The sequence below is a fragment of the Anthonomus grandis genome, chromosome 6, assembly GCF_022605725.1.
Source record: "Anthonomus grandis grandis chromosome 6, icAntGran1.3, whole genome shotgun sequence".
NCBI classification, from domain to species: Eukaryota; Metazoa; Arthropoda; class Insecta; order Coleoptera; family Curculionidae; genus Anthonomus; species Anthonomus grandis.
Window position 1 is genome coordinate 19,268,691 of NC_065551.1, and position 18,233 is coordinate 19,286,923.

The 18,233-nt window shown below is 30.8% G+C and overlaps 1 protein-coding gene across 5 annotated transcripts in view; it reads right to left on the reverse strand.

Moving 5' to 3' along the window:
* Positions 1-18,233, reverse strand: part of LOC126737205 (pecanex-like protein 1) — a 78,706-nt gene that overhangs the window by 18,467 nt on the left and 42,006 nt on the right. For all 5 annotated transcript variants that reach the window (XM_050441987.1, XM_050441985.1, XM_050441984.1 and 2 more), the window contains 8 exons: positions 17,170-17,363; positions 16,869-17,107; positions 7,887-8,015; positions 7,651-7,835; positions 7,074-7,267; positions 5,275-5,467; positions 5,043-5,216; positions 4,462-4,720 (listed from right to left, as the gene is read on the reverse strand). In XM_050441987.1, coding sequence (XP_050297944.1) covers positions 4,462-4,720; positions 5,043-5,216; positions 5,275-5,467; positions 7,074-7,267; positions 7,651-7,835; positions 7,887-8,015; positions 16,869-17,107; positions 17,170-17,363 — 1,567 coding nt within the window. The remainder of the gene's footprint in view (positions 1-4,461; positions 4,721-5,042; positions 5,217-5,274; positions 5,468-7,073; positions 7,268-7,650; positions 7,836-7,886; positions 8,016-16,868; positions 17,108-17,169; positions 17,364-18,233) is intronic.

The window sequence follows — 18,233 nt, forward strand, 5'->3', positions numbered from 1 at the left end:
GAAACCTTCCTATTTATCCTGTAGAATCAGTCCCAAATAAAGCAATCTCTTAATCAATCAGATCTCTAGCAAACTTTAATCTCGCCACTCTAAGCCGTTTCGTCAGCAATAATCTTTGAATGGTACCTCGACCATGAAGGCTTCCCATTACAAGGTGACCTCTAACAGTCATCTCACAAAGCTTTACATTTCGGTATTTCTCCTTAAGTTCCTTATAACAACAATAATAAGACATTTATTAGCTACCAATAGTTACAGCTATTACTATCTATAACACCTCAACTCACATTCTTAGTATGGTAACTAATAGGTCTTGTATTCCGACTTCCAGGAGCAATCTAGACTGTCTCGGAAATTCTGTTGGGGCCTTTAAATGATATAGACTATATTAAGAAAAAAAAAGATCTAAAAATTATTTGGATTTAAAACTACATACAATTCCTAAAAAATAGCAAATGGGAAGTTACAGGACGGTTAAGATTAAATTATTAAGGTGGAATAAGGTCGAGTATAAAATTTTAAGATTTATTATAATCTAAACGTTTAAGCATGGCATTAAATATTACACATTCTTTAAAAGAAGCCGTCTGGTTTTTTGCTTAAAGCTTCTTCGAAAACAGCAAAACTTTTAATTTTAAAGTTATTGATGAAATACGAAGTGAAGTATGAAAAAGATCTTTAATATAATTATTTGTCGTGCGATGAAATAGTTTTCCTTCTTATATTGAGATTGTACACATTTTCCGGTAAGTGACTTAGATATAAGTATGGTGGAGACTTATATTTAATAATTTTGTAATGAAAAGAAAGGGACTGGTCTTTTGGTGCATATTTACCAACCTACTTCTTTCAAGTTATGCGATATACAGGGTGTCCGGAAGCTAGATGCAATCCTTTAAGGGGGTGATAGCTGACTTAATTTCTAACATTTTAAGCTAAATATGTGTAGGTCGAAATTTGTTTATAAATTTTTTATGGCAATTTTTGCATTTTTCTCAAGAAATACCAAAATTTCACACTTAAACGGTAATAGAGCGCAAGTTACAATTAGTATCGGAGTTTCAAAGTTTATTTTGTTTTGTCTAATGTGTATTAATAAAAATACGATCAATTCCAAGCTTCTGTGTAAACTTATAGAAAAAATAAACATTGAAACGCCCTTTATTTTTAGATATCACTCATGCCGATGCCTGGCCAATTCTCATGGCCTCTTTTGTGCGGCAGGTCATGTAAACAAAAATTATTAGACTGAGACCTCTCATAAGCCTAGTAAGCATTAGAGCCCCGATTGTGGGGTTATTTTAGGTTTTAATGTTAAATAAAACACAATTTTGTTTAAACTATTTATTGTTCATGTTCAAAATGCAATCCATTATTTCTAATACAGGCACGAGCCCTTTTTGTTACTTCGGTGGTGGTTACTCTTATGGTCATATCTTCTTTCATCCTGTCAAATGCTTCATTTATTTTGCGAATCAACTCTTCTCTTGTTCTTATTTCGGTGGTGTATACAAGCTCCTTTGCCCGGCCCCATATGAAAAAATCCAACGGAATTAGGTCAGGCGATCGAGGAGGCCAAGGAAAGGTTCCGCCTCTACCGATCCAACCGTCCGGAAAACAGTCGTCTAAGTAATTCCTGACAGCCAAGGACCAATGCGCTGGACAACCATCTTGCTGAAAGATTACTGGTCTTTCTCGTTCCAATAATCCAGCTTCGTCTAGAAGAACGGGGATATCATTTTGTAGAAAATCTAAATAGTTGGCACCATTTAAATTCTCTGGTAGAAAATGTGGCCCAATAATAGTCCTGTCTATTACTCCGGCCCACACATTGACCGAAAATCTGTTCTGAAATGATTTTTGTTTTTTCCAGTGCGGATTTGCATCTTTGGCAGCCCATTCGTGGAGGTTGTGGAAGTTGGTAATACCCTCCCTGGAAAAATTGGACTCGTCTGTCCACAATATACTTCTTAAGAATAACGGGTCCTCGATGTCCATGTTCAATAAAAAGTGGCAGAACTGAATTCGTCTTGCAAGGTCTTCTTCTTGTAAGCCCTGCACCCCCGTACCATGAAAGGGATACTGTCCATCTTTCTTCATGGTCGTCCACACCTTCCATCTAGAAAGGCCAAGGTCTTCAGCTACTTTTCTGACGCTTGCAGTAGGGTCTGCGGTAAAAGCTTCCAGTATTTGCTCCTCAATCTCTACATTATTATGGCCAGGATTGACTCCACGTGCCGGATTATTCCCAATGCCAACTTCAGTAAGACGGCGAAAGCATTTTCATAACAATTATTTAAACATAAAACAAAGCTTTTTTATTTTAACTCCATATTTATTTTTTACGTTTCAATATCTCTATTTTTTCTAATAAGATTTACACAGAAGCTTGAAATTGATCGTATTTTTATTAATACACATTAGACAAAACAAAATAAACTTTGAAACTCCGACTAATTGTAACTTGCGCTCTATTACCGTTTAAGTGTGAAATTTTTGTATTTCTTGAGAAAAATGCAAAAATTGCCATAGAAAATTTATAAACAAATTTCGACCTACACATATTTAGCTTAAAATGTTTGAAATTAAGTCAACTATCACCCTCTTAAAGGATTGCATCTAGCTTCCGGACATCCTGTATATTGCCTCCTTCTTATGCCAAATATAAGACTCAAATAGACATTTTAAAGTTTTTGAATCCTGTGTAATTCGGAATTATTATGACAAGGTCCGTAATCGTGTCAGAATAATTAAAAGGCGATAACATATTGCATAGCATTTTCTTAATATTCCAGCTTAAAAAATGTCTCTCTAAGAAAATTGCTCTTATCGCACAATAACCATATTTCACCTTAAGACTGGACTTAAAACTACTTTTATTTAGGTTTGTAATCAATTATCGAGTCCAAGATTAGTATTATTATTTAATTTTAAATTTAGGCTTAAATTTGTCTAAAATATTTGATCTATGGTTATGATTATGATATATTGGGTTATGGTTATGATATAGATTAACAAAATGGCTAATGATTTACTTAAATCAATTTTTAATAGAATGTTTTCGAGTTCCTGGTATAGTCTATGAAGGTCCTCATTGATAAACTGATTAGCTTATACCAAATCAGTATTTTTAAATGAAAAACACAATTGGGTGTCATCTGCATAGCAATGGTTTTTGCAGTGAAGAACTTGTTTTGTTAGTTAAGAGTTATATATAGTATAGAACAAAGGTCCAAGAATACCTACCTTGGGGTACACAAGTCACATCAAGAACCGTTGACGAATTTCCATTCAGCACTGCTTCTTGCTTCGGATTCGTTAAAAAGAACGATACCAAAACTATGGCAGAATCGCTAAGACCCATATATTGTAGGCAAGAGTAACTTATGGTTTACCATGTCAAAAGCCTTGGTGAAATTCAAAAGAACCAATACTGTAGCATTATTATTGTCAGCATCTTTAATAATATTATCCGTTAGCTGAGATAATGCGGGTTAACAACTATAACTTTTAGGAAAGCCTGATTGATATCAACGGCAATTTTTTGGGTCACTTCTTGATTTTATTAAAATTTCTCGGTCTATTTTTTGTCGCCTTTTACTTTTAAGTGCAATTCCTCGTTGCAAACAACGCTAAAGAACTTTATTTATAGTATACTTTTAATGTTAAGACGTTAAGAAGTCGACTTGCTTCATACTTTTTTGGTATATAGCAACTATTTTCTGTTTAAAGTTAGCGACTTAATACTTGCTCTTTGGCACTATACCTGGTAATACTTCAATACGCCACAAGTTATTGAGGGCGAGCAACAACTAAAGGAAATTTTTTTATAAGTTTCCATACTTTTGTGAACAACAAACAAAATACAAAAACAGTATTAGAATCCGCAAATAAAAGTTTTTTATGTTCTATAAGTAAAATTGCTGAGGTTTCATAAACATACACAGAAAAGACTCATAGCTGTAGATAAGGTCGTTGTAAGAAATAGTAAAGAAATAAAATGTTTCCATACTTTTGTTCGCTACTCTACATATACAGGTTGTTAAATAATTGTGAGGACCAATTCTAAGCGCCTTATGGATTTTATTTCGTGAAGGTAAAAAAACTAGTAAGTAATTAAAATGTAGTAGTTAAAAAAATTAATAGTTTGAAAAATAGAGACGTTTTTAAGTGGATATACGTAAGTCTTGGTTCATAAAATAAATAAAAGAGGCCTAAAATAAAGAAAATACTCAAATTTTAGTTTTAAACAATATTGTTGTGGGTTGTGCTCCAATGGAATAGGAATAATTAAAACTCTTAACTTTTTTTAAATTTAACCCTTGCCGAACCCTTTAAAAAAACCACCCTGTATACCAAATACAGCCTTCAAATAGATCCTAATTTAAAAACATAAAACCTTCAGATAATTTTTCTAGAATAAACAAGAATATCATAAAAACACTTGTAACTTCAACATACCTCAAAGCTAGTAAACTGGGTGTACCGCTTAATACAGCGTTTCTCCATGCGGGATCACCCTCGTGACTTATCACCAGTTCCTGTTCGTGTTTACAAATGGCGTCGTATAACGAGGGCACGATTTCGTACTCGTCCGGGGTCATAAAATGGTCCTGATGTAGTTTAAGGGACATCCGGACAGCAGGCGCCACTACCGTCTTTAGCAGGTCCATATCGGTGAAAACCCACTCGTCCCTCGAACACGTTATGCGGAAATCACCTAAAAATTGCCCGTTTTTTCAAGGTCAACTGCTAAGATAATGTGTAACGTAAGTTTAGGTCGGATTAAGTAACTATTGTGTGAGTATCAGTATGATTTATGAATCAGAGTGCTATTATTATTTGGCTAATTTACATTTCGGACAATGCAGATAAAATTCATTAATCATTAAAATCTTTTTAAAATCAGGTTTTTATCAAAGTCGACCAATCTGCCAGGGTGGATTTTAAACTCTTTTATTAAACTTCACCCATTCCTCCTTCCATTTTATATTATACTTATACATATTAATGTTTCCTGTTTTTCCCTGTTTATTTCTTACCTTTAAATAGGGCATGTAAACCGTATAAGAAAAATTCCACGCTAGAGACCATATTTTGAGAGACTGCTCCCAAGGTACGACGTCCCAGTAAACTCAAAGCGAAACATAACAAAATAACTCTTTGTTTCTTCGTTACGCTGCCGCGTTTTTCCAAACAATAGTGGATCCATTCACCTGAGTAATTTGAATTTATTAAAAAAAAACTACCAATTATTTAAAACTAAACAATTACCGTAAACATGTAAGAACATCGATTTGGTCATCCCATTATGCTGATTGTCATAATCCTCGTCGATGTTAATACTGAAAACCGGGTCCAGATCTACGAAATTCGGTTTCCATATGGTTCGCAAGGTTTTATTGATTACGTCTGAATTAAGCCATTCTTCAAGCTTTGGAGAGCGAATAGTGTAGAAAATTATACTCTAAAAGTGTATTATGTGTTAATTTTATTCGGTTTTATAATTTTGGTAATTAATCATATGTCAATTTGTCTGCATCTAATGTAACAACTACAACTAATCTACTTAAAGTAGATTACGGTTTAATTTTTTTAAAGCTTTTTAACTTTATCATAAACTTAACATTATCATCAACCAAATTATTATTAGATCAGTAAATTAATATTAAAAAATTAAACCATCTCATCAACATCAGATATAAATTTTCCACAAGGACGAATAGAATCCGAATAATTTCTTTTTTTTTTAGAAAATTCCAGTTTAGTTGCCACCAAGCAGTAACCTGATATGTCGGACATATCAAAAACCAGTGTATTTAAACAAATAGTTGGATCAGATGTATTAATAACGTCAATTAAACTAGTAGATGTATGTGTGATCCTAGTATGCTGCTTTACTAGTTGATATAATTTTTATAAATTTGTGAACAGTATAGGGTCTGCATTATTAGTAAATCGATTTGTTATTTGTCTTGATTGATCTTTGTTACCACCAAAAAACAAATCAATATACCAACATAATCAAACCGAGATGAACTATTTGATATTTAGTTTTATAGGTCTTCAATACCTAAATTAACGCCTGGAGAACCATAAAGAGATCCAAAACAAACTTTTTTCAATCATCTTTACACTTATCCGATACTGTTCCTAAGTCCTATGATGACTCTGAAAATATCGGTCACATTTTTCAGTCAAACTAAAAAGGTTAAGAGTTTAAATAGTATGCACGGTCACTTCTATTTCAATGGCGACAGTCAAAAATTAGCTGAACGAATTTCAAAGTGGTTTCACGTTGGTGCCAGCCCAGGTGCCTAGAAAACGACTGCCACAGAGAATAACACCTTGACAACGCATCGACCCACACCTCAAAATGTTCGACTTTTTTGCGTTTCCAAACATGAAAAAAAACAGTGGATGAGCGGAAATTTGAGTCAAATGAATAGAGACTCCGGAAAACGTATTTTTCAGATAGATTAATGGATTCGGCGCATCGCTGGATCAAGTGTATTAAGCTAAAGACTATGTTAAACAATAAAACTTGCACTCTGTATTTATCAAACCGCCTTGGTATAATAATAATCTTATACAATGTCTCCATAATACATATTTACATTTTAAGGCGTCTTTATTTTGCTTCTCGTTTTAAAATTAAATTTCCGATTCATAGAATGCACTTCAAAAACATTAATTGTTCACAGAACTCACCACTAGTAAGGATAATAAAAAATTCTAACGTGCTACAGGAGTTTGATATACTCTAGGAATATTCACCAATGGTTCACGCTTACAAAATATTCTTTAATTCGTTTTTGAGGTACAAAAAAATTATGAAATCATTGGGTACGAAAAGTTTTTCCTCATGAGCAACGTTCTTCTATGAAATTACTGGCCAAGATTTTTTTTTATCTGTAACCAAATCCCTTTTAAAAATATCCTTAATATTAAGTGAAAATATTATCAAAAAAAGGCATTTGCTTTAAAATTTACAAGCATAAAAAATCTGTGAATTTAAAGACGTGTATATAGGTACAGACATTCTACTCATATTTTTAATTATGCTCACTTACTTTTACATAATAAGACACCAAAACTTTCCGAAATTCGAAAAATTGCAACATAGACACGACGCTGTTATCGGATATACTGTAGCCTTCCAGTATGTATTTTGCGGCGGTCACTTCCCATGCAAGCCACCTCTGACTAAAAGCGGCATTTACGCTAAGCATATTTGGGATGTGTCCCGCGTCAAAGCATAAAAATCCTAAAATATTAAAATTAATAAATCAATAACACATCATTTACGATAGTTCTTCTGTCGAAAAATATCCATTACCTATATGAAGTTTCATACAAAAAGTATCTTAAGAAACTTTACCTAAAATCTCTTTCTAAAAGCCAAAAATTGAACGATGACATGTGCTTAATGAGGTTCAATGTTTCACCAAATAAATTGAAATATATAGTTTAGTGCATCATAATTATTGTTACAATTATTATTAATATATTGTTTTTATTTTTATCCCCTTTTGAAGTATTATGTTAATTTGCTTTTTAGTTATAGGAACTTTTATATGTAATTACTATTTATTCAGTATTTGTATAGGATGAAATAAAAAAAAATTTGCTTTATAATAATTTAATTACCCTCATTTTCTTCGACTCCTTCTGTAATAGCCTCAACTTCTCTTTGCTGACAATAAGTACCACGAAACTCCAAACCTCTCACTTGAAAAGTTACCAGTCCATTTCCCATTTCGATTATATGAACTAAACAGTTTAAATAATCGGATGCCATGACAAAAACGTCGCCTTGGTTCACTTTTCCCCATCTAAAATTCGGTTAAGTTGCAAGGGAATTAAATCCTTATGAAGAGTTTTACCTTCCCATAGCAAGATCTCCATATAAAGAGTGTTGTAAAGACCGGGTGAGATGCTCGTAGAAAATAGAGTTAAGGTTGTTATCGTCCGCTCCTAAGTTTCTGTCCAGGTGTGATGAAAGTGCGGTATTACTAGAAAAGCGTCAAGGCTTTTAGATTATAAGGCTATCGTAGAACTAACTTACTACTACTAGGAAAAACAAAAAGACTATGTTACACAGGCTAATTATTCTATAGACTGTTTAGTTCTATATAAAAAAAATTGTATTTATACAGGGTGATAGTAACAGACAATACTCTATCGATCTAAAACTATAATTGCGAACACTGCAGCGTCGCCGCTTATATAGAAAAATGCAAACATCTTTGATTTTTTAAATAGAACACCCTATATAGTTTTAGATATTTTGATTCCCTGTATACCTATCTTTAGCGGCTTTCCAGAAAAGAAAATTTTGCGCTTTTTTTTTGTTAAAAACCGATGGAGAACTAATTATTTATTTCTCAAGTATTTAAGTTCCTAAAAAGCTCAAATATTAAACCGTAATTTAAAATGCTATCTTGATTAACTTCCTTTAGCCTGATTCAATCAACATTATACAGGGTCATCGAAAATTAAATTAAAATCTCGCATTTACTAAAATGGTAAAACGTTAATTTTTTTAAATGGAACACTATGTTTTATTTTATATTAAAATGGATACTTAAAATACCTTTAATTTAATATACCATATTCCTATACTTTTATAAAAGGTAAAAACACGAAATCTACAGCATCACAAATACATTTAATAAAATTACGAAGGTTACATGTTTCGCTCGACTAGAGCATCATCAGACCTAAACAATAATTAAAATTATGTAACCCGAAAAAAGTAAAATTCAACAAAAACTTACCATAACATACACAAAACACCTGACATATAAGTAAACAAAGCTTACAAGAAAGTGGCACTACCTATGTACAAAGAACTCAACTAAACAATCAAATCACTTTATACATTTTAGAAATCTAACCATCATTTAAGAGTCTAGAACTACTTAAGGTTATTAAAAACTAGGTGGCCATCAAAATCAAACCTTTCATTAACACAGGACAGATCTGGGCTTTTAAAAGCTTTCCTAATTTCCATTGTCTCCAACAAGTCTAGTTTTTTACTTTTGTTGCATTGATCTTTTTATATTTTGGCTGTCAGGAAAATTATGTTTGGAGTCGAGGAGGTGATTAGCAAAAGCCGATCTGGTCACTGTGATTTCGGTATTTTTAAATTTATTATATTGGGCCTTGTGTTCACTAATCCTAGTAGAAATCTTCCTAGCAGACTGGCCGACGTACACTGCAGGGCACTCTTTACACCTAATCTCATAAACTCCCGGAGAAGATAGCGGGGGTAGTTTATCTTTAGTTTTAATTAGATGTCTTTTTAATGTATTATTGGTTTTAAAAGCTGGGGTTATGCCAAAGGGAGAAAAAAAGCGGGATAGTTGTGACGAAATTGGTCCAAAATAAGTAAACGACCTAAAAGTTTTGATATTGTTTGTTTGTTGTCTGATAAAATTAAATGATAATTTATACTTGTTCATATACTGAAAATACATTTTATATTATAGGTTTAAGAGGGAAAAAGTTACTGACTGCTAGTTGTTTAATGGTAAGGAATTCTTTTTTAAAAGCTTCACGAGAAAGTGGGATGTTAAAAAGTCTGTAAAATAAAGAATGGAAAGCAGCAAATTTATGTGAGGACGGTGATGTTGAATTATAGTGTATAATATTATCTGTTGTTGCTTGTTTACGAAATATTTTAAAGGATATCTTATTTCTTTCTCTCTTAAGTAATAAATCTAAGAATGGTAAGGTGTTGTTCTGTTCCCGTTCGATTGTGAACTCAATTTTAGAGTGAAGAGAGTTGACATAATTATGGAAATTTGTAAACTCTACCTCACTTCCATTCCAAATCAAACATATATCATCCGTACTGGTACCTAAGTAGCCACGTTTTAGAAATAAATACTTATTTTCGTGAAATTTGATCATTTTAAATATTCTTATTTAATAAATTACTTAGCTATGAGAATGTCACGTTAGTATAATAAATAACAGTTTTTATTTTACTGTTTTTCAAAAAATATACAGGGTTTTCAAAAAAAAATGTTTGGAGAGGATCGATGTTTTTCAAACTTTCACAAAAGACCCATATATTAAAAACCAGTAGAAATAAAGTTCTAAAAATTTCTGCACATATTCAAAGGATAATTTGGCTAAATACCTATTTCAGCGTTTTTCAAAAAAAGCAACAAAATTTTGAGAAAAAAAATTTAAAAAGTGCCCATAATTATCACAAAAATCATTGAAAATAAAATTCTGAAAATTTCTATACGGGTTCCTGAGATTATTTGATTATTTGAACATATATTTCAGTTTTAAAAAAAATTGTCAAGGTTTTAAGAAAAAAAAATAGATTCTCAAAAGATCGATTTTTTTTCAATAATTTGACAAAATGCCCATAACTCAAAAACCAGTAGCAATAAAATTCTGAACATTTTTATATATATTTCAGAAACAATTTGACTTAATAATTCGATTTTAAGGAAAAAATTATTTTGTTCTCAAGGTTCATCCTTTTTTCTCAAAAATTTCAGAAAAGCCCGCAAAAACAAATAATATTTTGGAAATTTTTACACGTATTCCTAGGATCATTTAATTCAGAGAATTTTGAAAAAAAAACATTTATTGGAAATGTCGATTTTTTTTCGAAATTATTTCAAAGAACAGTGGAAGTAAAATTCTGAAAATTTCTATTTATATTCCTGGAATAATTTAATTGGACACCTAGTTTAACGTTTTTAGAAAAGTGTACAGAAAATTTTTTTTTTTTGGAAAGGTCGATTTTTTTTCGAAAAATTTCACAAAATACCTGTAACTCAAAAACCAATAAAACTAAAATTCTGAAAATCTTTACACATATTGCTGGAATAATTGGACTAGACACCTATTTCAGCGTTTTACAAAAAATTAACAGGGTTTCGAGAAAAAAATATTTTGGGAGAAATCGTTTTTTTTTTCTTCAATAATTTCACATAATGCCTATATTTCAAAAACCAGTTAAAATAAAATTTTAAAAATTTCTACACAAATTCCTAGCATAATTTGACTGGATACCTATTCCAGCGTTTTTCAAAAAATTGACAAGGTTTGGAGAAAAAAAAAAACTATTTTTGGAAAAATCGACTTTTTTGCCAAAAATTTCACAACATACCCATATCTTAAAAACCAGTAAAAAAAAATTTTAATAATTTCTATTCCTAAGATAATTTAATTAGGCGCCCATTTTATGGTTAAAGGTTATTATTAATAAAGAACCTCATATTTTTGGCATAATTTATAGGCTTCAAACTTCAAATATTCAGAGTTTAATTCAGTAAGGTTAACATTAGAGGAAACACTAATTGACTTTTTTTCTAATTTTAATAATATAATAAGTTTCGGTGATTTTAATATTGATATTTAAATGCATCTCAGCTTATTTCATTGTGTGAAACTTTTGATTTAAAACAGATTATAAGGAAGCCTAATCGTATTACCGTTGACACTTATAGACTTTTACAAATCATGCTAGTATTGTAAGATCAGGCATTATAAATTCTACATTTTCTGACCGCACTATTGTGACGTCTATTGTGTAACCGCAGATTGTACTTTATAGACCCTTAAAAAATACAAATCTAAACAACTTTCAAGAGGATTTAGAGGCTTATCCATTTGATTTGATATATGAGTTCGAATCGATTGATGATGAGGTACATTTTTAAACAACAACATAATTAAATTATTCGGTAAGCGGATAAAGGGGCTTTTTACAAGCATATATTTGAAAATTAAACATACGTATATACCAACTATTTTAATTCATATTTCATAGACAATACCAAAGCGGCAATATTGCTAATTGTGAAGAATTAATTCACTTTTATAATATGAATGAATTACCAATCTTAAATAAATAAATTTTCTTTACCTCCGGTCGATTATAATACTGTTTTTACAATTTTATTAGGTATTAAGTCTAAAGCATTTAAGGTGGATAATGTAAATATTACATTAACTCATCTAAGTTGTCATTTTATTTTACACATAGTTAATGAATGTATTAACAGAAAGTACTTTCTCAGATGCTGGAAGGAAGCCTTTGTGTGGGCCATTGCCGAATGTTGATAATCCAACAGATTTTAGTCAGTTTTAGATCTATTAATATTCTACCCATTTTTTCTAAAATTCGTGAACGCATTCTGGATACTCAAATTCGTAATAGTAATAATATTTTAGCACCTAAACAATCTAAATTTAGAACGAATTATAGTTGCACTTCCACAATGACGTTATTGATGATGTTATTGATATCGCAATTCGGGCTCGGGATAATAGTAAGATCTCTGCATTGGTATTGTTGGACTACACTAAAGCCTTTGGTAATGCCAATTTTAAAGGCATTATTCCATTATATTGGCATTCCTAATGCTGCTATTGATTTCATTGGATTTTAATTGAGTAATCGCATTCAGCGCATTAAAATAGATAACGAAATATCCGATCCCTTGGAAGTTATAAGTGTCGTCTTCAACACGTTTCCAATATTCTTAAAAGGGCATATTTTGCTTTAAAATTAATATATTCTCACAAGCACTATTTAAGTGGATATTAAAAATCTTTTATGTGATTCGTGTTTTCACATACTAATTACTGTGATGTGGTTATGGCCGGTGTCTTCATTATGGGGACAGGGGTAGACTGCAAAGGCTCTATTCTTGCATTCGACTAATATTTCGCATTCGCAGGCGAAACCGCATTTCCTATAAGCTTCACAAACTTGGATGACTCAATATGAAAAATCAAGGATTTGCTCATTCTTTCAATTGTTCTTATAAAATTTTAAAACATGGTGGTCCGCATCTTTATCAGAAAATGTATCTTTTAGAAATTATTAAACCTTTTAAATTTAAGAAGAAATACGATCCATATATGATATTCCCGAGGCATAAAACACAGTTTAATAAATCAACAAGGTATAAATTGAGTGCTTAACTATGATTCTTGGATTGTTCATTGTAGATTTTTTTTGTGTTTGCTGAAGTCTTTAGTATAGGGATTACACATTTGTTGTTTTTAATTATGTTTTGTAGCGAGTTTCTTTTATAAATTAAATAAAAATGTTTTTTTTGGGTATATACTCATATGGTTCGACTGTTAGATTGGGAATTCGGAACTTCTATAAATAATTGGATATATACAACATACTTTTAATAAAAAAAACAATTTAATTAATTAGTCCATAAGCGTTAATTAAATTATATTTTTTTTGAATAAAGTATAGGCCACAATAACAATGTCTTGACAAAATTCTGAAATTGTCGGCCTTTTCTTTGCATACTTTTGGTTACTACTATTTGGTTTTTATAAACTTGTATTATTTTAACAAATAAAGAATATTTAGTATTATTATTACATTTTCCGCCCTTCCTGATGACTTATAGTTATCGTATAGTGATCTAAACACACTATACCGGGTGACACAGAAAAAAGGGAACACTTAATAACTTTTTTATTTTTTAACATAAACAAATGAAATTTGGTATATCGATAGAATAGTTATAAGAGCATCTTTTGACATATTTTATTGTTTACCATCACTTCCGGTTTAACAGGAAGAGACACTAACTTTCTTATTTTAAATGGGACACTTGGTATATTATTACGTATTTCGATAGAAAATGATATTCTGAAAACAATGATACTCTGTTTGGTACTTTTTATTTTATACTCATAGAAGAGATATTTTTTTTAAATTTTAAAATAGGGTGCTATGAATGCTTTGAAAGTTTTAATTTTTAATCAAGTAATCATGGAAAATAGTTTTCATTGCATTTTATGACTTAAATTGTTTACACGCCTATTTAAAATGTCCAAACTATTAATTTTGGCATTTACTTTATTTTTTTAAATACCACATTATTGGGAACAACTTTTAAAATGCAGTTTCTTTTTCCAATAATTTGATATGATTATTTTTTAAATTGGTCGATAAATAAGTCCATAAGAAGAAAAAAACCAAGTTACGTAAATGCATTTAATTAATAAAAATAGCATAAAAGGCTGATATAATACATGACATTTTGTTAAGCGCAATTATTATTTGTTATTAAAATATTTTTGCTAATATTTGAAATGTTTACCAATGAAGAAAAAGTTGATATGCCGTACGCTATATTCCCGCGCATACGTACGTTCATTAGACAAGAAGGTGGTTGTTTCGAACAATACATATAAAAAGTTTATATTAAAATAATTTATAACCTCATATTTTTTCTGTTTGTTTACCGCTTGTATGTACCTATGTTATGTTAGGTAAATGTTAAATAAAATATGTACTATTAAGATATTGAAAAAAATATTGCATTAAAAAATTTGTTCTTTTATTCTCAAATAGTAATATGACGTTTGACAAAATATGATGTGTTATGGCAGTTGCAAAAAATAAGAAGGCGTGTCATTATAATGCTTTCTGTTCGTTCATTTTTGTAAATTAGTTTTTTCCTTCTTATGAGCTTATTTATCAACCGATTTAAAAAATAATCATATCAAATTATTGGGAAAAAGAAACCGCATTTCAAAGTTGGTTGTTCCCAATAATGTGCTATTTAAAAATAAAGTAAATGCCAAAATTAATAGTTTGGACATTTTAAATAGACGTGTAAACGATTTAAGTCATAAAATGCAATGAAAACTATTTTTTCGTAATTACTTGATTAAAAACTAAAACTTATAACGCATTCATAGCACCCTATTTTAAAATTTTAAAAAATGATTTTTTCTTTGAGTATAAAATAAAAAGTAGCAAATAGAGTATCATTGTTTTTAGAATATCATTTTCTATCGAAATACGTAATAATATACCAAGTGTCTCATTTAAAATAAGAAAGTTAGTGTCTCATCCTGTTAAACCAGAAGTGATTTAAACCAATAGAATATGTCGAAAGATGGTCTTATACACTATTCTATCGATATACCAAACTTCATTTGTTTATCTTGAAAAGGAAAAAAGTTATTAAGAGTTCCCTTTTTTCTGTGTCACCCGGTATAGCATTTCTATACGCCATGCCTTTTACTTGAAGCTAAGTAAATCTATGTATATTAAAAAATGTATAGCGAATCTATGTGCTTTATAACTCTAGATCTTTCTTAATCAAATCACAGAATTATTTTACCACTAACCAAAACTCTTTATTTTACTCTCGACACGTGTTTCTTTTCAGTTTTAATATTCTCGCAAAAAGTTTGTTTAGTGGTAAAACTGTTTGTGATTTGAGAGACTATAGTTTTCTTTATTTTCAACCATTATGATGTTGGTTATGGTCCTTATTTGACTGGAGAGTATTGTGAGAAAATAGAATGAATTTAAAAATATTATCTAAGAGACAATCAGTGAGTCATAAACTGGAGGCCACTGGGTGGGGAAATATGAAATAGAGACGTTTCACTCACAAATATGTAAAGGACGGATGTTAACACTTTTTTTTTCAAGCAGTCTATGTAATAATAATAATATAATAATAATAAACGACTTTTATTTGCAAAAATTCATTACATAATATTTGTATTATAATATGTTTCTTAACCTATCAGTTGGCGAAGTCTAGCCTAGGGCTATTCAAACTCAACCCTCTAACAGATTTCAATAAATGCTAAATAACACACATGTGCCAAATAATTATGCACTTGAAACGCACTTTAAATAATGTAGTCTTAAGTTATAGTTAACAGTAATTAAAGAAAAAAAAATGCACAAAAAAGCAAATATAAAGGAACCTGAAAATGTTTCCGTAATACACCCAACAATGTCTATATAGAATAAGTGTATAAATCTACTGAACAAATTATGCTCAGCTGCACTCTTGCCCTTTCATAGTATATGTATCTACTTATACTTGGAGAAATATTAGCTTTGCTCGCGGTGACAGTCCTGAACAAGTTCAGAATTACTTCGCATGCGCATTGTTAAAAAGAGCGTTCGCGGTGACCAGTTCTGAACTTCTAGTTCGAAATCCTGCCGTTCGCGGATGTTTTGTTACTTGTTCAGGATCAATATGTAACTAGTTCAATCGATCCTTGGATTCTCATTGGAATTTTGAGTTCTAGACTTGCGCAGTAGGTTTTCAATGACATTGATACTTGATGTATGTCGACTATTTACTCTTTTCGTGCTTATTTTCTGACAAGTGGTGCTTATTTTATTTTATTTTTAAATTTAAAATCTATAATAGTTATTATTACAAATAATAATTGCTTGTCCTACTTTTTATTAGTTTTCGGGTAGTTTGTTGCTTAACCAGCACTTCCTGTTTTAATTAAATCAATTTTGTTCTAGATTAGTTGTCCATAATAAAATTACCACATCTGATCATTTAAGTTCCAGTGATAAGGACTTGGAGAAGCTCTTAAAAGTTACCGAATTTGATAACATTGTCCCAAAATTTCATGATAACCTGTACTTTCAACATTTTTGAATGAGCACTGACTAATGAACTGGTATATCGATTTGCTGAATCCCCATATTATAAAGAACAGGAAGGAGAAAAAATAACTCCATTAAAATTTATTACAGTATTTCTTAATCGTTTCTCTGCTTTAAACCTTTACTGTTCAAAGAAAAAAAAAACTTTTTCCTAAACAAAACAATCGACAAAAATAACCTGTACTAACCCAAATAAATTTAGATGTTGTTAGTCCGTGGATCAGTCGTTCGCGATTGAAATAAATTCCGAATCGGTAATGAATCACGCATGCGCATATCCTTATCATCCTTTAAGAGGTCCTGACTGATCCGGGATGCGTTCAGAACGGTCACCGCGAACAAAGCGAATTATTATTATTATTATTATAATTCTATAAGCTCCACATACTTCAACTTCGATATTAAATCAAAATCTTACCTATGATCGACCCTGCGAGTGTTATAATCCCTCTCCCAAAACTTCACCGGACGCACGTAAGACGTAAAAAAGATGGCGCTCCCTAAAAACGGATTAAGTGGCGTGGAAAATAAAGAGGAAATGGCCGCTTGAGAAAACAGCATAACGGAATGCGGTACTGAAAACGGTTGAGCGAACGCATGGAAGGCGGAGCCCCAAGTAATCTGCCATGGGGCGATGTAAGTTATCACAAATTCGATCTGTCAAAAAATAAAATACACATAATTTAAATAGTAGAATACGAATGGGACTGACTACTTACTTTTAAAAGGAATTCGAAAACCTTGTAGTAAGCTATGCTGACGAAAAAGTAAGTGACTAAAAATGTCTCCTCCAAATGTCTAAAGTCGAATTTGGAAACGAGAGCGGTGAATACGACTATTAAGTACTGGCAGTTCTGGTCGGAATAATTGTTTCGTAGTAGTTTCATTCCGCATATTGAAGCGATAAAGGCGGCTAAAAAATATATTTTAGAAGGTAATTAATAAATACTGTAGTTTTTAGAAGATGCATAAGCATTGAGAAACATTAATAAAAAATGAAAAAAAATTCAAACAATCGTTTAACCTAGCAAAATTTTAATGAGAAAAACGTTCGAATGAAAATGAGAAATTGAACATATTCCCTTTTTTTCTATATCAACATTTTATTTCTACACTCTCCTGAAATTGTGATTTTCTTCTTTAGTTTATCAAACTACAAAGTAAAAACACCATCTTATTATTATCCTTTATAACCCAGACTGAGATGTTGTATAAGAATGAAAATATAACTTTTTAAATTATTTTCCATATTATTATTTCATCTCTCAAATACTCTCTGGAGTTGTCTTTTTCTCGCATAGTTTACCAAATTGCAAAGAGAAACCCCATTTTATTACCATTTCTATGAAATCTTGGACTGAGATGGCGATAAGAAAGAAAATTAAACTCTCACTTTTGTTACTGCCTGGAGTGCCTGGATATATTGGAAATGGTATTTTAATTGGATATTTTACCCCAATAGAAAGAAAAAACATTATGTTATTACAATCTTTTATGATAACGCAGACTGACATGGTGATATAAGGATGAAAATTACTTTTATCTTCTTCCTTTTTTCTATATTATGATCTTGTTTCTAAATTACTGTCTGAGACTTCAGAAATGTATTTTTCTCGCGTTGTTTACCAAATTACAGAGGAGAGAAACCATTTTATTGTAATTTTTATGATACCTTGGAATGAAAAAAATTGAACTTTTTTAGTTTTTTTCTATATCTAAATTACTGTCTTAATTACTTTATTTCTAAATTACTGTCTGGATTTTCTGAAAAATATGTTTTTCT